Source organism: Megalobrama amblycephala, linkage group LG19, assembly GCF_018812025.1.
Source record: "Megalobrama amblycephala isolate DHTTF-2021 linkage group LG19, ASM1881202v1, whole genome shotgun sequence".
Lineage (NCBI taxonomy): Eukaryota > Metazoa > Chordata > Actinopteri > Cypriniformes > Xenocyprididae > Megalobrama > Megalobrama amblycephala.
In genome coordinates, this window is record NC_063062.1 from 37,745,228 (window position 1) to 37,767,727 (window position 22,500).

The following is a 22,500-nucleotide window of genomic DNA, read 5'->3' on the forward strand; positions in this document are numbered from 1 at the left end:
TCTATCTATCTATCTATCTATCTATCTATCTATCTATCTATCTATCTATCTATCTATCCATCCATCCATCCATCCATCCATCCATCTATCCTGCACTAGTATTGAGCTGGACTGAAAGTCACCATTTATCAAGTTTTTCACAAGTTAACTTCTCTCTCTAACTAACAAGACACAGAAACGGCCACCTTAACAAAACAACTAATTAAAAAACCGTCTGCTGCTGGATCTCATATGGTGTCTTGAAGTCCCGATCACTCACCCAGGCCTCCGATGGTGTGCTGGCGGTGGTGTGGGGGAATCTGGGTCGGGGGTCCTTCTGGTTGGCTCTCTTCATGGTATGATAGTTTGTAGCCCTGCAGTCCAGTGCCGCTTCCCGCTGGAAGATGCCAACGTAACACGACAGTTGTGCAGTTCAGAGACTCCAGCTGCAGCTCTGGTGCCAGAGGCACTGTGGGAGAAAAACAAGTCAAGTGTGTGTTAAGAGGATGTATGTTGAGTTGACAGTGTCATTAAAATGGCTTGCTCTTCTCAGACTACAAAGCACAGTAATTACGGACAGTTAAGCGGCTCATATCACTGAAACTCTCACTGATAGAAAGAACAAAACATGACAAATTTCTTAAGCACAGTCCTGTAACCTCAGGAGAACAAATCTTCAAGATTTATCAGCCACAACTGCTGCCATGAATCTCTTGAGTTTAGAGGAGACGGGACCTCACAGGAACGACACCAGGGTTAAATCAACCCAGCTTAATTAAACACACTCCTGCAGAGTTTCCTGTGGTTGCAGTGTATCTTTGTAGGCGTTAAATTTAACCGTAGTAATCTAACAGAGTGGGTGTAGATCACACGTGATGGCCTGACAGAGTCTGATATGTGAGCTGAGGCTTACGGTGAGACTCTGAAAAATGGAAGATCTGTAGAGGCCTGCGGCTCTTGCTTTATAATCCATGACTAAAACCTTTCTAATGTGAATGAGAAGGAGGGTCAAATGTCATGCAGGAACAAATGCAATGCCTTAAAAAGATTATCAGCCCAAAGAGAAAGAGAGTGGGATTCACCCTAATCTTTCCAAAGCATGTCTGTTGATGTTTTTTTCATTTTGCACATATAAACAAAAGATCCATCACTGAATAGCCAAAATAATTAACACCAACTGAACGGACGGATGGACAGATAGAACGATAGATAGAATGATAGATAGACAGATAGATAGATAGATAGATAGATAGATAGATAGATAGATAGATAGATAGATAGATGGATGGATGAATAGACAGATAGACATAGACAGATAGATAGATAGATAGATAGATAGACAGATGGACAGACAGATAGATAGATAGATAGATAGATAGATGGATAGATGGATGGATGAATAGACAGATAGACATAGACAGATAGATAGATAGATAGATAGATAGATAGATAGATAGATAGATAGATAGGTGGACAGACAGATAGATAGATAGATAGATAGATAGATAGATAGATAGATAGACAGATAGACATAGACATAGACAGATAGATAGATAGATAGATAGATAGATAGATAGATAGATAGATAGATAGATAGATAGATAGATAGATAGATAGATGGATGGATGGATGAATAGACAGATAGACAGACAGATAGATAGATAGACAGATGGACAGATAGATAGACAGAAGGATGGACGGACAGATAGATAGATAGATAGATAGATAGATAGATAGATAGATAGATAGATAGATAGATAGATAGATAGATAGATAGATAGATAGATAGATAGATGGATGGATGGATGGATGGATGAATGAACAGACAGACAGACAGACAGACAGATAGATAGATAGATAGATAGATAGATGGATGGACGGAAGGACAGACTTATAGACTGATGGATGGATGGATAGATAGACAGATCGACAGATAGATAAACAGACGGTTGGACAGACGGATAGGTGGATGGATGGATGGATAGATAGAACGACTGACGGACGGAAAGACCGATCGATAGACAGACGGACAGACAGAGAGACTGATAGATAGATGGACAAATGGATAGATAGATAGATAGATAGATAGATAGATAGATAGATAGATAGATAGATAGATAGATAGACGGACGGATAGATTAATAGACAGATAGACAGAGACAGACAGACAGACGGATGGATGGACGGACAGATGGATGGATGGATGGATGAATGGATGGATAGACAGATAGACAGAGAGACTGATAGATAGAGATGGACGGATGGACAGACTTATAGATGGATAGATAGATAGACGTATGGATGGATGGATGGACCAACTGAGAGACAGACAGACAGACAGACAGATAGATAGATAGATAGATAGATAGACAGATAGACAGGCGGATAGATGTTCCACCTTTGGTGCTGGAAGTCTTCGGTGTCCTGTGTGACGTCCAGGCTGATGGTTCTCCCCAGCCCACACTGGTTGCAGCAGCGACACGCAGCAGATATGTGGTGTCGGGCTGAAGACCCTCCAGAAGGTGATGAGTTTTGTGTCCCGAGAGCTCCAGCTGTGTCAGCGTCTCATCCGTGCTGGTCCTGTAGGAGAGGCGGTACGCAGAAACACGACCGCGACTCAGCTTATGAGACAGAGGCTGCCACGACACCTGAATATCAGTGGGACTGCGGCTGGTGAGGCTCAACTCAGGAGCGCGTAAGGGAACTGAGAGAGAAATAAGAAATAAAATTTACTTAATGAGATATTGTTTTTAGTTAAATCCACAAAACTTTAGGGTAATCATAACTGATTCCCTTTAAATGCAAATGAGCTGCTGCTCCCGGACCCTTTTCCAGAAGAGGGCGGAGCTTTAACAGCTCAACAACAACAAAGCTGGAGAATCTCACGCAGCCAAAATGACGACGGTATTCAGCCTTACATTGTTCAAACCGGAGTCGACACTGATGGAGAGACTCAGGAAGAAGTTACAACTTTTAGACGTTTCTGAATGGTTAGTGGATAAATTGATGTAGTTGCTGTGGAGTTGATTCAACTCATCCACTAGCATGTGCCGTCATGTTAATCTTTTGTGCAAATCCAGCATTAAGTTTGTGAAGCAGTCCGGTGTAAAATAACAGCATGATAACAACACTCTACTACAACAACTCTTCCTCTTCTCTAAAGCAGCCCAACATGGCCACACCCCCTTTGTTGTGTTTGTGATGTCACCAACCCGTGGAGAAGCTTGTTGTAGTATTTCTGTAAAAGAAAATATCTCCCTTTGCATTGAACTTTGAGTGTCGTTACTTCACAGATGTTGTTTACGCTCAAACAGCAACATTTCACACTAACTAAAGTTAAAAAAGTGAAATCATAATCAAGGACCCGTTTAAGGCAAATAAACAAGCTCTCTCAGCTCATTCCTAAATAAAGTGAATTAGCAGTAAAAAAGCCCCACTGAAGAGGATTAACCAATCATGAACATGCTTTTGTTCAGGTTTGCATCTTCAATGGCAAAAGTCTCAACTTTTGCATGTCTGATTCTCATCCCCTACTCACCGTCCTCAAACGTGCGCTGTATGACGTGGTCCGACATGCGACTGGCACCCATGGGCATGTACGCTACGATGTAAAAGGTGTAGTTCCGCCCGGCCTCCAGGTCATCAATGATGTAGCGGGTGGTATCGTTACCGATAACAATCTGGTACTCTTCGTTATTTAGACCTGTGGAGACACGACAAGCCTGAATGTATCTGTGGAAAGCATGACACTGCATGAACTGATGCATACCTTGAATGCAATGTACGTTGCTTTGGATAAATCCATCTGCCAAATGCATATGCACTAAATTCAAACAAATAATGCACAGATAACCAAACCACCCTAAATGCATGCTCCTTGCACTTAATAAATGTAAATGCATGAAGTCTTTAACTACAAACCTGTGTGGCAATTCAAAAACCAGGGCTGATTTAAAAAGGGAACATGTCAACTCAATCAACACCGCCTTGTTTTCTTTTAATGAACCGCTTTATCAATGCAACTAAAGGCAAATTCCACCTGCTGGTTTTCCCACAGGTCCACTGAACCTGATAACACTTTAATTAGCCCACATTAAGATGCTCAAATAAAAGAAACACTCTACATCATTGAGTCCCCAACTGAATTTCTGACCCAATAAACAAGATCCTCGACAGTCAACAGAAAAGACCTTGTTCCGGCGCTGAATGGCCACACTGAAGACTTTGACTCTGACGCACAGAGACAAACCCCCCAAAGCCTCTTCAGGCTTAGATTAAGACACTCCAACACTCGGGATAATTAGCCCTCTTTTGCACCCCTTTCAATCACTTCCGATGCTTTTTGCCCTCCACAGCAGATGCAGCATGTATTTTCTCTACAGCTATTCTTCTCCCAATAATAGCCTGGAATTCTGGAAGTCCAAGTGCAACCGGCAAAATCCCTAATAAGGATTTCACACTTGTCAGAACAGTTCCTGTTGGGCATGTCATTGTTTTCTCTTCCTTATCTCCTCACAGGCAGGCAGGTCTTTTATTTGGACGTCTTTCTCAAAATCTAAAAGACTGCCAATGCATTTAAATTGCAAGCAAGTGACTTTTGCAACTGTCTAACTTTCATGAATGGAAAGAGAGTATTTCTGAATTAATTGGGCTCCTGTGCCATTAAAACACTAGACTACACATCAGTTCATTTTTTGCATTATTTTCATAAACAGACCAACCAAATTCGTATTACTGGATTTGAATTTGTGGGAAAATGTGGTTAATTTTCTTCATTTAGTAAATTAAATTAATTATATTATATTATATTATATTATATTATATTATATTATATTATATTATATTATATTATATTATATTATATTATATTATATAACATGAAATAACATAATTAATATAAAATAATATAATAATTAGAGTCTGTAACATTTTTTGCATTATATACATAAAAATTAAGCAATTTTTCCCAACATTTTTCATATTACTAGCATTGGATTTGTGGGAAAATGTGGTTAATTTTCTTTATTTAGTATAATCATTTAAGGAAAATTATATTTTATTATTTTATATATATTATACTACATTATATTATACTTTTATACAATATAACATAAAAATTTTATAATATGATATAATTAATAATTAGAGTCTGTAATATTTTTTTGCATTATATACATAAAAATTAAGCATTTTTTTTCCCCCCAACCAAATTCTTATTACTGAATTTGGATTTGTGGGAAAATGTGGCTAATTTTCTTTATTTAGTATAATTTAGTATAATATTATATTATACTTTTATACAATATAACATTACAAATTTAGTTTAGTAACATGAATATTTGTAAATGCATGACTGAAAATAAAACTAGACGCATATATTTTGCTGAGCACATCAACAGAGGCAGGATTTTCACCGCTGTCCGCTCCACATTTCTCTGTTTGTATCGGAGACACTCACCTTCTGCCTTCATGTAGTGCACAGAGTAGGCGATGACCTTGTCCGAGTTGTACATGGGTCTCTCCCAGGCAAGCAAGATGGCCGAGCTGGACACGGTGTCGGCGCGGACGTTTCTGGGCGCGCTCGGCCGGTTGTCCGACATCACTACGATCAGACGAGCCATGGCCAGAACTGAACCCTGCTCGTTCTCCGCCTCACACTGGTATATGCCGTCATCTTCCGGAATAATCTGGTTTATCACTAGTTTACTGTGAAAACACAAAACAAGAGTTTTTCATGATGATATAATGTGTGCCTTAAGATGTTGATATATTGACATCTCACAAATCCTGGTAATATTGCACTCCAAAATCTTAAGTAAAAATTTTTGCATAAAGAAAACTATTCTTACTGAGACCAGTAAAAAAATTTTGCATTATTTTCATAAAATCTAAAAACATTTTACTCCCAAATTCTCATTATTGTAATATTTAGTAGTATTTGTTGTGCTGCCTTTAATTGAAGATAATTTAAACACATAAAATAGAAACAAAATCTATTGAAAAAATAATTCCATTACATTATTAAGTATGAGACTCACCATGGAAAATAATTCAAGGGGAAAATATATTATATTATATTTTGTTATTCTATTCTATTCTATTCTATTCTATTCTATTCTATTCTATTATTAGAATCTTATTATTAGGGCTGGTAAATTTCTATTCTATTCTATTCTATTCTATTATTAGAATTTTATTATTAGAGTTTATAGATTTTTTGCACATTTCACTACCTCATTACTGTGAATTTGGGGAAAAATGTGCTTAATTTTCTTTATTTAATATAATAATTTAAGGAAAATATATTATATTATATTATATTATATTATTAGAATCTTTTTAGGGACGATACATTTTTTTTTTGCATATCTTCATAGAAATTAAGCACATTTTACTATATTACTGTATGTGAATTTGGGGAAAATTTGATTTTTATTATATTAAAATATATTATATTGTATTGTATTGTATTATATGACAAATTTTTATAAAACAAAAAATGTTTTGTAAAATTTTTATATTTGTAGATGCAAGAACTGCGAATAAAACTAGACACATATATTTAACATGCATGTTTAACATGGGCATGTTGAGGAGGAAATGAGCACGTCAATAGCACTAGTCCAAATCACTCCCCCTCCCCTTTTGCTTTCAGGATCCAGTAACAAACCTAGACAGGAAAACAAATTAGAGGAAAATCAAAGAGAAAATCAGCTCAAACACCATTAGCAGAGCACTGAATAATTAACCCTCTCTTGTTCCACAGAAGAAACCAGCTGATGAATATTTCAGCAGGACAGAGTTTCCAGCAGATAAATGAGCCAATTCAAGCCCTGAGCAACGTCAGCGGACTAAAGCCAGTTTGGGCGTCAGGTAGTGCTCAACATGTACACTTCAACTCAAAGTCAAATAGAAACAAATGCAATGTGCATTCAGTTTAATGTAGCAGCTTGTCTGTCAGAAAGTGTCCACATTTACTTTAAGATCTACCTATGCATGCATGCATTTTTTCACATGCAGTACCTGTTATACATCTTGATACGTCCGTTTGAGTGAACGGGTTCACCGTTCTTCAGCCATGTGATCTGAGGGGTGGGAAATCCCTCCGCCACACACACAAAGCGGGCGGTACCGGCCCTGGGTCGGGTCACGCTTTCCGGCCACTCCACAAGAGATGGAGGCGCTGCACAAAAATAAAAGCACAGAAATGTATTTTTGCAATCTACACTAGTGGGCAAAAGTTTGGAATAATTATTGAAGGAAGACAGAAGTCTCTTCTGCATCACCAAGGCTGCAATAATGTGATTAAAATATAGTAAAACAGTAATATTGTTAATTATTATTAGATTTTGAGCATCATTACTCCAGTCTTCAGTGTCACATGATCTTTCAGAAATCATTCTAATATGATGAATTCCTGCTCAAGACACATTTATTATTATCAATGTTGAAAACTGCTTCATTTTTTCAGTTTTAATACATTTTTTACATCTTGATACATTTTTTTCAGGATACTTTGATGAACAGAAAATTTATAAAACAGCTTTTATATATATATATATATATATACACAACATTGATAATAATCAGAAATGTTTCTTGAGTATCAAATCAGCATATTAGAATGATTTAGAATGATTTCTGAAGGGTCATGTGACACTGAAGACTGGAGTAATGATTCTGAAAATTCAGCTTTGATCACAGGAATAAATTACATTTTAACATATATTTAAATAGAAAACAGTTATTTTAAATTGTAATAATTTTTCACTGTTTTTACTGTATTTTTGATCAAATAAATGAAGCCTTATTAAAAAAATCTTAATTATTCCAAACTTTTGACTCATGGTGTATAACAAATGTTTTTCTTTAAGTATTAAAAAGCAAACAGAACATATATAAGGATTGTTTAGACTCTACCTAGCACAGTTATATTAGCGGCTGCGATCGTGTAGTTTCTGGTTCCAGGTGTAGTGGCTCGGCAATAGTAGATTCCAGCATGTTGGGGTTTAACATCGGATATGAGCAGGTTTCCATTGCCAAGAACCTTCGTTTTGTGAACGTCAATGGATTTATGGTCGGCCCGGCTCCATGAGATCAGCGGACGAGGAATTCCGGTCGCCATGCACTCCAGCAGAGCCGTACTGTGAACCGCCACAGTGAGATTCTGCGGACCAGCAATGATACGAGGCCTTTGAGGAACTCTGGGAAACGGAGCTATTGAAAAGTATAAAGATGGTAAGTGTAAATGAAAGTGAAATATGTAAATATATACTCTTTGAGCCACATCGTGAGCTACGTTTAGGTTGTTATCTAACCTGCGGTCACAGTTAGCGTGGCCTCGGAGCTCCTGCGTCGGGCGGCGATATTAGTCGCCACACAGCGGTAACTCCCAGCGTCGGTCCGTTCAACTCCCTGAATTTGTAAAACGCCACTGGGCAGCACTGTGATTCTAGACATGCAAACATTCACATAAAAACCATCAGGTAGAATCAAGTGGATTTTATTCTGAAACTCTCTCTGAATCATTCACAATTAAACCAAGAACATGTATTAATAAAATAAATGTGGCAAGAAGTAACAAGAATACAAAATATATTATAATTAGGGATGTCAAGTGATTAAAATTTTTAATCTAATTAATTACATTAATTAATCTAATTACACAATTGATCAATTAATTAATGTAATTAATTACACAATTTTTAATCTAATTAATTACACAAAAAGATCATTTAAAGTCATTATTGTGTTAAATGAGAAAAGCATCAAATGGACATTACAAAATAACTTTAGAAAAAAATATATTGTATGATTGATTCAACATAGAATTTATTACACATAAACTTTTTAAGCTTCAAAGGCCGTGAGGATGAGTAAATGATAATAAAATAATGACCTATCCCTTTAATGATTTTTTTATTAATATGGAAATATAAATTTTTTTTTAGCCCTTAAATGCATACCTCGGGTCTTTAGTGACCCGGGACGTCATTCACTACCCTCCTCCTCGTTCATTTTTTAAAGTTAGGCATCAACCTTCTTGGTATTCCTCAATCAATTCATTATACAGAATATAACAAGAAAAAAATCATACAATTATAAAAGAATGCCTATTTTTTATTCATTTTTTGTAAAAATTGTATAGGGTCGCAAACGACCCAAGGTGTGAGTGTACATATATTTTTTCTGCATAACAATAATTGAATCTTAGATGACAGAATAAGTGCAATTCACCTTTATTCCACAAGGTGGCAATGTCTGATACACAATGCTGAAGTGACGACTCATTTAGACAGAAAACGAAATAAGAAAAACATGAAATGGCTCAGCGATTTACTGCAGAGCGAGTACTGAACGCAATAAAATATGACTGTAACTGTTACTGGATGAATCTGGTGAAGCTGTTAGCGATCGAAATATTGATTTTGAAGATGTTGAAAATTATATCATTTTGAGAATACGTTTGAGATCACGAATGGGCTCATATTCGTGACCTCAAACATAAAACTAGCCCATTATTTGCTGAATTTACTGGGAAATGAGCTCTGACGAGGACAGTGATGATGGCATAAAACATCTGTTCAAACTGAGCCCTTTCAAGCTCCAAAAGGTAACAAAATACGATTTATTTTATTCTTCTGTAATTGCTACTCTAATATCAGAGGAGTTTTATATTATCGCGACAGGTAGAGATCCATCAGTGTTAGATATAGATCCGGGTCGATAAAGAATGATTGGCGAAACAGTCATGCATTTAAGTGTTAATGAAATGATAAATAATAAACTAAACCTGCCAGTAGGTGGCAGTGAAAGTCTAAATGAGTAAGTCATTGAGTCGCTCATTCATTCGATTCATTTAAACAGCTGATTCATTCAGGAATTACAGTTTTTCTCAGTCGCTTTGGTGCATTTCTCACATCACTATTTACATTTGCACAACAATTAGTTCAACCTCCACAACATTTAGTCATTTGTGCACATCATAGTAGCAGTTTCTCATTCCTTCGAACAAATTGCAAATGCTTTTGGACATGCATCAATTGCTTTCATACAACTCTCTGCTGTTTTATAACATTATCATTTGCTTATGTCATGTCAGTCAAAATTAACTATACTTGTGAATGCTGAATAGTCATTCCATATAAAACTAATAGTCCTCATTTCATTGCTTGAGTCATTACATACAAAAATGTTGAACTAGTTGTCAAAATCTGTCAAGCAAATTTTACACATTTTTTTTAAATCTTTTTTTCCTGAAAATGTCTCCTAAATTGAACAATTTCTCTCAAGTGAATCTCAACTTTCACTGATGAGAAGGGGTGTGTGAAGCATTAGTTGCAACCAATGATAAGCCACTTCTCTACAATCACTGTCAGAGGTGAATCCCGTAAACCCCCACTTTACAAGCATATATGAACCAAGCAGGACATAGTGTGTACCATTTCTACAATACTGTGACACAGAAGTGGAAGGTCAGCCTCATGGAAGAGGGGTAAGGGTGCGGGGAAGAAGGGGAAGGGGACAAAACAGGGGAAGAGGAAGAAGAGGCCAATAGGCAGATCCCTGATGAAATCAGGGCTACAATTGTGGATCATGTTGTCAATCACGGCCTCACAATGGCTGAGGCTGGTCGAAGGGTGCAGCCAAATGTTGGGAGAACCACTGTAAATTCAATTATTCAAACATTTCGTTGGGAGAACAGGTGTGTATAAATGGACAGTAATTCAGCACTAAACAATCTGCACTGCACTGCTGTCATCGTGTCATACATGAAGCTCGCAGTGGGACAAGAACTTGTCACTGTACATTTTACATTTAGACGTACAGCTTTACTGCATCACACATTTAGTGTATTGTAGTGTACAGTAGTGTTACAGTAAGGATTTGCCATATGTACTGCAATATTGTTTACAGTTGTGCACAACTCTACCCAAAGGGAGTTTATGTTTTTTGCAAATAAGGGTGTATTTTTTCTTTTGCACAATGCTGTGAACAAATTAGAATTGCAAAGAGCATATGCAGTAAAAATGTGAAACACATATTCAATACAGTAATGTGTAACTTTACTGTATTTTTCAAATGGCTGTGCAAATAGTATATAGTGCTGTCTTGAGCATTTTCAGGTAGTGTCACCAAGATCTGACTTTTTTGCATTGGAAAACATTGGCAGAGTAAACTGTCATAATGAAAACATGACAAAGCCATTTGACTGTCTTGTTCATAAACAATGGTGTCAGGACTTTTCATCTTGATGACACTGACACTTTCATTGACACGAATACTTGCTTTTGAGGAATGACCTATCCATTTTGAGCAAGTGACACGCTTTTGCAGGTTATCAACTAGGTTTTGCAGTTTGTACTAATTGTTTTGAGAACTGCATTAACTGTTGTGCAAATGTAAACAGTGATGTGAGAAATGCACCAAAGCGACTGAGAAAAACTGTAAGTAAATGGCTTATGAATGAGTCATTGAATCATTCGCTCACCTGACTGATTCGTTCAAAACGCGGATTCAGAAACGAAACTCGGAGACACACAACAGTTCTGCTCTGGCTTTATAGGTAATATTTTCATTGGCAAAATTTAGCAAAAGCAGACAATACTGTGTCTAAAATATAACAATATTAACTTCTTATTTGTTGTGATGAATAAAATCAATAACACATTTACACTTGTGTTATTCGGGACAAAAACAGCTCTCGTGTGATATTGCTTAACTATATCATGATATAAATATGAGACAAAAACTCATAAAAGGGCCTTTTTGCCCTGATATCTTGAATTTTAGGGTCATTCTAACTGCATTCTATAGGTTTCATCATGTTGTTCGTCAATAATCAACTTGAATCACCAATCAAGATGAACTACATAGGTCTGGGGCGGTGCATGTTAAAATGTGTTGTTTTTGTTAAATCGACAACCCTAATTACAATACATTAAATAAGCCAAATTAAAGAAAGCATTAGTGGTCCACTCTAAGCCCCTCCTCCCTCGAGTAGGTGGGCGGAGCTTTACCTTTCAGTGGCCAGTGGTAAAGTGACTCTGTTAAACTCCCAGGTGATGATTGGCGGGGGCGTGGCAGTGATTTTACAGGTGAATCGTGCGACGGATCCCTCCATAACCATGATTGATGAAGGCTGCTGAGTGAAGGTCGATAAACCTGCAATAAGACAACAATATAAAATCATCATCTATATAACGGACAACTCCTTCTTCAGACTCGAAGATCATCAATAGTCACTTATTGAGCTGTGAATAAATAATCTCTTGTTGTAATGGCAAAATGTCAATGAGATATGAGAGAGATAAACAGAAGAAGAAGGAGCGAAAGAGAGGTTGTAAGATGATCCAGTTCACATGCTCACACTGTCAGTGGAGATGAATGAGTCAAACTAAACCAAAAGCTTTAGATAAACAATACCAGCAAACACCTCACGTTAGCATAACACACACCTTTTGGTGACACTTCTATGTGTGTGTTTGTTACTCTCTAAACACGACACTTTTGCTTGTTTCCTTCTCTCTAACAAAAACGTTTGTGAAAGTGTTCATGTAAAGACATATTTAACGTTAGGGCTGAGTGCAATACATTTCAAAGTAGTTTTAAAACAAAAAAAGAAATTGAAGGTGAGTACAAGATGACAAGAGTTTTAATTTTTGTGAGCACTACCCCTTTAAAAAACTTTTCTTGCTTTCTGAGTGAAGCAAACACAATACACCGGTCAAGCAAACACAGCTCACCATAAACGGCTTGTTTTATGATTGAAAGGCATTATGTTTGTTTAACATGTCTCTTCAGTGAGGCCTTCACTTCGCTGCTGTGCTCCAGGTCTGACCTTCTCGGGCTGACAACCATAAAACCCCCAAAAGCCATTAAGATCATCCCCCTCACGTCCCCTCCAGCCCCTAAAGAAGCCTCGGGTCAATCATTAGTTAACAGGAATCAATGGAAGCTCTGCTATACATACAGACCTTAGTATAAACCTCATGTTAGGATGGTGATGATAATAAAATCAGCCTCTGGCTCGAGAGCTGTGGTATAAAGATTAAATAAGACACGGATAAGTAAGATCTAATCACCGACAGGAAGTCGTCATCACGGATTTCAAACTACAGATCTTATTCTGGAGTTGATTGACAGTTCAAGAATGTCAATCAAACTACACTGTGTGTGCGCTAATATTGTTTAAATCACCATTCAAATAACCAACATCAACAAATGCTTATTGTGTGGTTATAGTAATACCGTGGTAATTAATTAAAAAAAGGAGTAGCATATAAATACCACAGTATATGAATATGGTAATCATTCAGTATCATGATATATGCATCTGTTGGTATCGTCACATTACTTTTGTAAAGGGAACAAATTCCATATGCAAAATATATAGTATGTATAGTGTATAATATTTAAATGCATAATTTGCAATGCAAGTTGCTTTGGATAAAGAGTCTGTGAAACATAAACGTTGGACCCAGGGTGATTATTATCATTAACTTAAACTAAAACTATTGAAAACATTTCTGTAAACTGAAATAAAATAAAGTAAAATAAAGTATTAGATATAACCCTAACCCCTTAAACAAAAAGTAGAAATGTTGCTTTGGCAAATAAATGAAATAAGTTTACTAAAATGACAAAAAAACTAAAACTAAACCTAAAACTGATATGATAATATATATATATATATATATATATATATATATATATATATATATATATATATATATATATATTTATTTATTTTAGGGCTGTCAAGTGATTAAAATTTTTAATTGAATTAATTACATGATGTGGCGATTAATTGATTAAATTTGTCTGAGAAATTACCCCTAAAAAAATAATTTAAAGTCATTATTGTGTAAAGCATCAAATAGACATTACAAAAAGTAGATTCAGGAAGAAATATTTTATTTGAATCAACATAAAATGTATTACACAAACTTTTGGACCATGAGGTTGATTTATAAATGATTTTTGGGTGAACTATACCTTTTAATATTTTTTGTTTTTGTTTTAAATGAAATTAATTTTAAATGAAATTATACTCTAAATAAGCTAAATATTACTCTAAATACTCTAAATAAACTAAAACTGCCAGTAGGTGGCGGTAAATGTCTTAATGATTAAGTCATTGAGTCATTCATTCATTTGATTTGTTCACACTGATTCATTCAGGAGTAAATGGTTCTCTTTATGAATGAGTCATTGAATGGTTCACCTGATTCGTTCAAAAATGAAATGCCTGTGTGTTGCAAGGAGACGATCAGTGCTGCTTTTTCTTTATATTTTCATTGGCAAAATTGAGCAAAACAGACAATATTCTGTCTAAAACAACACAATATTAACTTCTTATTTATTGAACTGTTGTAGAAAATCGGTATTCCATTTGCACTCATGCTATTCGGGACAAAAACAGCACTCGTGTGATATTGCGTTTGTTACTTGTGTGAAATAATTTAACTAAAGGCCAATTATATAATGTAAATATGAGTCAAAAACTCAAACATTTTTGCCCACATATCTTGAATTTTAGGGACATTCCAATAGTTCATATAAAAATAACACTGATTGGACCTCATTGACTTTCATTGTACTGACAGAAAAAAATCTTCAAAATATCTTCTTTTGTGTTGTGCAGAAGAAAGACAGTCATGCAGGTTTGGAAATGATGAGTTTTAGATGAACTATCCCTTTAAGACGAGTCAAAAGCATTCAGTGTCCTGTGATTATTAGGAGGTCTGATCTGATCCTGGACATGCTCATATTGATCGGCTCATCTTAACTAAAAACATAATAAAATACTAATGAAATACAACAAAAATAGCAAGAACGATCAAATCTTTTAGTTTAGAAAGCTATAAACTCATCTAGTTTGTGTTTGTCCGTGCAGCTGAAAGGGAAAAATAGCCGCCTGCAGCATTATAAAAGGATCTGTAAGTCTGTCCCTTCCACTGACCTGACCTCTCACCTTTGACCTCATCAAATCCTGACCGGCTGTAAGCTCATCCCTGCTTAGGCATCTCAGGCCACCAAACATGAACCTGTAAGGAACCACTAGCACAACAGAGCAACATTAGAAGTGGACACTTCCGTTTCAGTCGATCCGTTTCAGTGTTTTCTTCTCCTTCGCTCTTGGAGACGCTCTCAGTAAAGCACAGGTCTGTGGATCAGAGAGAGACGATGCTTCCTTCCCATGATCCATGTCTATTCCAACCCTAAAAACACTTTGTCAACTTTTCACTCAGAGAGAAACATCATTACAAGGCCATCCGAATTCAGCTTATGTGTGAGAGAGAAATAGAAAAAAAATCAGCTAATATTCTAAACTACTTCTGTATTTTTTTACTTTTTTAAAAATTAAAGATCATTATTTAAAACTTCTCAGTATGAAACTGTATTCGCCACCCATATTTCTGATTGATTTGATCGTGACTAATAGTATGAAGTCAAATAATGACGCCTGCACTGAAGTGAAGTTGAATTTAAGTGGATTTTTAAATATTATTAATATAAAAATATTATTTTCTTTGGTATAACCTGCATTAATTTGTTCAATACGACCAGGAATGATGTTCACCATAACAAACCACATTTAATACTATTAAATCTACTATTTTTAATGTTTTTGAAAAGAAGTCTCTTCTGCTCACCAAGGCTGCATTTATTTGATCAAAAACACTGGAAAAAATGTGAATACATTTTTACAATTTAATACAACTGTTTTCTATGTGATTACATTGTAAAATGTAATTTATTCCAGTGATCAAAGCTGAATTTTCAGCATCATTACTCCAGTCTTCAGTGTCACATGATCCTTCAGAAATCATTCTAATATGATGATTTGCTGCTCAAGAAACATTTCTCATTATTATCAATGTTGAAAACAGTTGTGCTGCTTCATATTTTTGTGGATTCTTTGAAGTATAAAAAGTTCAAAACAATAAATAGAAATTTTTCAACATTATAAATGTCTTTACTGTCACTTAATTTAATGCATCCTTGCTTAATAAAAGTAATTCTTTAAAAAAAACCTCACGGACGCCAAACTTTAAAGAGTAGTGTATGCATTAACATAACTTATTTTTACATTTTAACTAAATTAACTTATATTTATACCCCTTTGTGCGATGATTCATGTGCAAATCATAAATCATTTCATAAATTGATTTTTCATGCCCAGAGTAAAAATGGACCATGCAATGATGATGATTGAGAGTTAAACATAAAAATTTCATGTAATCTGACAGTTTTCACTGAAATCGTATGACAAAAAAATAAAAAAGCCTGATTCGTATCTGATCTTTTTCCACATAAAAGTGAATATGAAAATATGATTTTGGACCTGTGATGGAGAAAAAAGTCAGAATTTTTCACATTCAGCTGTAGCTTTTGCTCTGATTATTTTCTTCTAATTGCTAAACTGACATTAAAATAAAACATGTGAAGACAGGGATGAAGCTTTCACCCTCTCTGTCTGTTTCAGAAGTGATTGTCAGTGATGGTAAAGCAATACGAGTGTGTAAGTGTTTTCTGAAAGCGGATCATTACCAAGAGCCCTTAAAAGATCTTTTAGTGCAGGTAAGAGATGCCACCAACATACTGACATTTCAGCCTTCAACACACACACACATGCTCATACTCAAACTATAGTGTTTCTGACAGAGTAAAACATCACTTAACAACATCATTCACACAGACCCCAGAGTAAAACTGAAAGTTGTTCATTAGCGTCTCATCTGGTTCTCTAGAGACCAATGAAGAAATTCCAACACATTTAAATAGAACTTTAAATGCTGTAATGGAGGATGGCAGTTAATCCATTAATTCATTTTTAATGCAAAGTAATTTGAGATGTTTTAAGGTTTTATTAGCAGATGCATTATGCACAAGGAGCCGAGCAAGCGCTGTGAACAAACAGTGTCCTGCTGTGTCGTGACCTGACCTCACCTCTCGCTCCTTCTTTAGAGAAATGACAGCAGAGCAAAGAATGCTTCGCCTGTGAACAGAAGGGAAGAATGCTAAGCCTAAAAAGCTCCAGATCAATCAGGGTTCGTCCAGCCAGCAGGCGACTTACAGCCCCAGACCACAGGACCCCCTCCGGCCAATCAGGAGTTAAAATCAGCCCCTCTCTGGCCAATCAGAAGCCACGCTCAGGACCTCTCCCTGTGGCCTTTAGCCTTTCAGCCGCATGGGCAGTTACAGAGCGGGCAGGGAGGCTGCTGAATTCCCCGAGACCCTTATCTTCCCCCCGAGCTCAGAAAACAGCATGGCTATTGTGTCTTATCTGATCCGCCGAAGAGCAACAGGTCAAACGGTCAAACAGAGAGCATTATCTGTGATCAAATAAATGTAGAGTAGCACTCTCCTTAGAAAGCATTTTATGTGCACTCATGATACAGACATAATGCCATGCATTTGGCCAAATTATAGGACAGCGTGCATGCAATCCCATAATGCATTGTGATTGTGTTGGTTATAATCATGCATATAATTCAGTATAACTGAATACCAAAAATGTCATGCATTTCAAGTGAGGAGAGCTATTTGTATAGGATGCTGCAATTTAAATAAAAATGTATTTAAATAAAATAAACTATTAACTAGTTGCTTTTTAGCATGCATATTATTATTTTATACTTATAAAGCATATAAATATAAAGCACTTATAAATATTAATGCCTTATTCTGCATGACCATATTCTACATCCCTTAATCTCACCCAATACTTAAACTTAACAACTACCTTACTAACTATTAATATGCAGTAATTAGGAGTTTATTGAGGCAAAAGTCGAAGTTCATAGTTAATAGTGAGAATTTATTTTTTTATTTTAATGCATTATATATATATATATATATATATATATATATATATAAAATAAAATGAACCTTTCTAAATGTATATATTATATAATGTATTTTATATGTATATATAAAATAGACAAAAAATATATTTAATAAAATCATATATTATTTATTCAAATGATTAATTCAAATGAACCTTTTTAAATGTTTATAAAAAATTATATACAAATTTAATAAGCATATAATTTATTTTTATTTATTAAATTTGTATAATTTGTATAACAAGCAGTTTGTTATATTTAATAGTATATATATATATATATATATATATATATATATATATATATATATATATATATATATGATTTTGTAATTTAATTTTTAATATAAATTCAATGTGAACGATGTAAACTATATTGTCTCCCAGCTCTAATCTGATAAATGAAGATTTTAAGATATTATAAACATTAACATCAAGGTTTTCTGCTTTGAATCAAAGTGTATTGTGAAATTTGACTTGACTTGACCATGTAGGGATCAAGGCAGCTCACTAGGTTTTGGAACACAACCTCAGTCTCTCAGGACTAGAATGTGTCAGTTATGGTGATCTAAATCTTATATACACACACATGTATATCCACAGAGATGGGCTGATCTACGTTGGCATGTTTTTGTCTGTTATTAGCAGGAATATTTCACTCCTTAGCACTGGTTCCCTGCACACAACCTGCTGGGCAATTTAAAGCAACCTTTGACCTTTCAGACCGCCACTTAGAGAAACCATGGAAACCTTTCAGATGCGAACTAAAGCGGTTTTGTCCCTCAGAAATTCCTCAAACATTTCATCTCAAGCTCAAATGCTTCAGGTTTGACTCTCCATTATCCTGGTTATTACTGACTCCGGAGGCTTGAAGCATCACCTAGCAAAAACATAATTTAAAAAATATATGTTGTTTTTATCATCAACTACTCTGAGCAATAGCATAATCTACTTTAAGAGCACCATGGATAAACACTAACAAAAATATCAAACTAGTGAGACATCCAGTATTAAAGAAAAGAAAATTTTGATGTCCGTGTGGCAATTCCAGGAATCCTAGTAGGAACACATTAGAGGCCCTTGGGGACCCAGTAAGAGGGGCCGTTTCCCAACACCGGCTCTCAAAACAACCAGGCGTGAGCCACAAACTCAGACATGTTTCTAATTTTAAACTGCTGAAGAAGGCCACCTTTGACATCTGCGTCCTCACACTGCCTCGAAAACACTCCTTTCAATGGCTTTACATTCAGTTAGAGAGTTTAAGACATTTTACAATGTTTAGGAGATCATCTTTACAATATTTAAGGCCTACACATCCTACAATCGCTGAAAAACGTATGTTAAATCATGGATTTATTAGCTATAGTTGTATGTAATCATTATGTTTATATATTATTTATAAATGTATTTAATTCAAATGAACCTTTTTAAAAGTATATATATATATATATATATATATATATATATATATATATATATATATATATATATAAAACTTATTTTTATTTATAAAATTTTGTAAATTTTTACATTTATACATTTTTATGTATTTATGTATTTAAAAAGGTTAACTTCAATTAAATACTATATTATGTCTATATTATATTATATTATATATATATATATATATATATATATATATATATATGGATTTAATATATTTTTAATATAAATTTAAAAAGGTTCATTTCAATTAAATACTATATTATGTCTCTCTCTCTCTCTCTCTCTCTATATATATATATATATATATATATATATACACAATTTATATAATTTATTTTTATTTATTACATTTATAAATTTTATATATTTATATATAATTTTTTATATAATGATTAATATAAATTTAAAATCTTAACTTCAATTAAATACTATATTATGTCTATATATATATATATATATTTATTTTTATTTATTACATTTATAAATTTTATATATTTATATATAATTTTTTATATAATGATTAATATAAATTTAAAAGCTTAACTTCAATTAAATACTATATTATGTCTATATATATATATATATATATATATATATATATATATGGATTTAATATAATTTTAATATAAATTTAAAAAGGTTCATTTCAATTAAATACTATATTATGTCTATATATATATATATATATACACACACACGCATTTATATCATTTATTTTTATTTAATACATTTATAAATTTTATACATTTATATATAATTTTTTTATATAATGATTAATATAAATTTAAAAGGTTCATTTCAATTAAATACTATATTTTATATATATATATATATATATATATATATATATATATATATATACATACACACATTTGAAAAGGTTCATTTCAATACATATAATTTTTTAGATACATTTAAAAAAGGTTTAATTTGAATTAAATACTATATTAATACATATATATATATATATATACACAAAAAAATACATTATTTAATATTATTCATGTCTTTAATATAATTATATTTCTCTTTCTAAATAATAGCACAGTTTTTTCGTTTAGTGGTAGGGATTGGGTTAGTCATTATAATCAGCTTTATATAACAAAAGAGAAGAAAATATGTTCTCCTTTAGATATCTAAGTAATGTGTGATAGTGACTGATATCTGGTAGAGGTGAGTAGAAACACACAGGGCAAAAGGTCTCAACATGTGGAACCATCAATCTTACACTCTCAAACATGAACAAACTCACACACTTCAGCCTAGAGCAAACACACACACACACACACACACACACACACACAAGCACAAACCTGTCCACAACATCTGCCAACATGTGGTGTCAAAAAACACAAGCATGATGAAAAGAAAGTGCGTCTCCTCCATCAGCGCATAACGGTGCTAAAACACCAGCGCAGAAAATCACACTCAACCTCTGGACTAAATTAAATGAAAATCAAACTTTACTAAAACCCTGCATACTTCTCGCTCATTTGCATAATTGCCCTTCCATCGGTGCAAAGCGGCAGCTGTCCTGACCAGCTCGATCTGGTCAAACAAATGCCCCTTAAAGAAACCTCCTTCTTTGGCCGGGGCAGTTGGGGGCAAATGAACAAAAGGAGTCGGAGAGAAAAAGCTTTTCACCAATTCTGCAAACTAGCGGAGCAGAAAGCAATCGCATGGAGACCACCAATAAAACTAGCCTTTAAGGAGTAGTGTGTTTTGTGCTTTACTTCATGTGAGTGTGTGTCTGTGCAGGACGAAAAACATGAAAAATTTAATATGCATTAAATAATAAAAATTTATGCAATAAATAAATCAGCATAATTTATTTTATACATGAAGATCATCTAAAAAAAATCTCTCACGCTATATATATTATATAATATACTGTTTAAAGTTGCATAAGTTTAATGCATAAAGCATGCATGCATGTATATTATGTATATATATGTGTGTGTGTGTGTTTTAATACATAAAATAATTAATTATGCTGATTAATTTGAATATAATCAGATAAATCAATGCAAATATCATGCATATTCATTATATTGCCCAGTTTGGCATATATTTAGCTCAATTATGTGTGTGCAGATTCTTATAGTGATCTGAGCACAGTCTCTGTTGTCCATCTTCACAGTATTTCCCAGGTCCCTGCGAACTTTACGAGTTTTTAGAGAGTCTGTATAAAGACTCTAAATGCCCCTTTAAAAGCAGCCTGTAAAACATTCACTGTCTTTACTGTTTATCACTTCATAACACAAAACTACTCCATTCCCATAATCCTCTCTCTATAGATGTGCTCGTGGGCTCTCGGGGTGAAGCGGAGGGCAGGAGAGTGTGTTATTTTGTCGCTCCGTAACATTTGCTGTGTCTCTCCCCCGTCCGTTCCTTCACTGTTACACAATACGAGACTCATTAGCTGTTTTACAACTTCACTGACAGCGAGAACTACAGCTCTCAAACACCTGCAAACATACAGACATCACACTCACAAATCACAAACACACACACACCCTAAAACAACTACAGGCTGTATAAAGATGATCCATAATCCATAAGTTTGGAGATGGACAGTCTCATGATATCAGACCACACACACACACACACTAATTTAATCATGTTGAAAACTCTTGAACTGTCACTAACATTTGCCTAGAGATCAGGTTTTGCTCTAAGTGAGAAAATGCAGAAGAGACACACACTTTTGTCCTGAACGACACACAGCCTCAGGAGAGGACAGGGCCTTTAAAAGCCAAACCTACACACACACACACACACACACACACACACACACACAGGAGGAACAATGGCTGCGGTCAGGAGGTGCTGAAATAAAGGCTCAGCGCTGTGAATAGAGGTCATCTGCTCTTTAACACTGGGGCTCTAGTGTCCTCCACAAACTGAGGTTTTCAAACCTGCCGGGCTTCATTTGCACTCCAATGAGCAGATTCTCACACACCCGCGACCCTCGAGCTGCTGCCCCTCACCGGCCACACAACACTGCCACACACACTCACTCACACACTCACACACTCACACACACTCACACTCACACTCACACACACAAGATCTGTCATCATATGAGCCAATCATTTCAGCTCATTATAGCCAATAACACATGACTGTCAGTTCTGCCTGTTTTTCACACTCTGATTACAATCTGATAAAGAATTTGATATGAATTAATAAAAAAAACTATCCATCGTCTATCCATCCAT

General features: G+C 34.8%; 1 protein-coding gene and 1 long non-coding RNA gene across 2 annotated transcripts in view; one reads left to right on the forward strand and one right to left on the reverse strand.

Annotated features, from left to right (window-relative positions):
• prtga (protogenin homolog a (Gallus gallus)) overlaps positions 1-22,500 on the reverse strand; it is a 47,822-nt gene that overhangs the window by 20,552 nt on the left and 4,770 nt on the right. The window contains exons 3-10 of the mRNA XM_048169212.1: positions 12,000-12,144; positions 8,298-8,431; positions 7,900-8,196; positions 7,003-7,162; positions 5,438-5,685; positions 3,518-3,682; positions 2,378-2,683; positions 260-448 (exon numbers count right to left, since the gene is read on the reverse strand). Of these exons, the coding sequence (XP_048025169.1) occupies positions 260-448; positions 2,378-2,683; positions 3,518-3,682; positions 5,438-5,685; positions 7,003-7,162; positions 7,900-8,196; positions 8,298-8,431; positions 12,000-12,144 (1,644 nt within the window). The remainder of the gene's footprint in view (positions 1-259; positions 449-2,377; positions 2,684-3,517; positions 3,683-5,437; positions 5,686-7,002; positions 7,163-7,899; positions 8,197-8,297; positions 8,432-11,999; positions 12,145-22,500) is intronic.
• On the forward strand, positions 8,079-17,531 carry LOC125254558. The gene is made up of 3 exons (XR_007181692.1): positions 8,079-8,217; positions 16,472-16,566; positions 16,954-17,531. It is a non-coding gene; the product is annotated as an uncharacterized LOC125254558 (long non-coding RNA).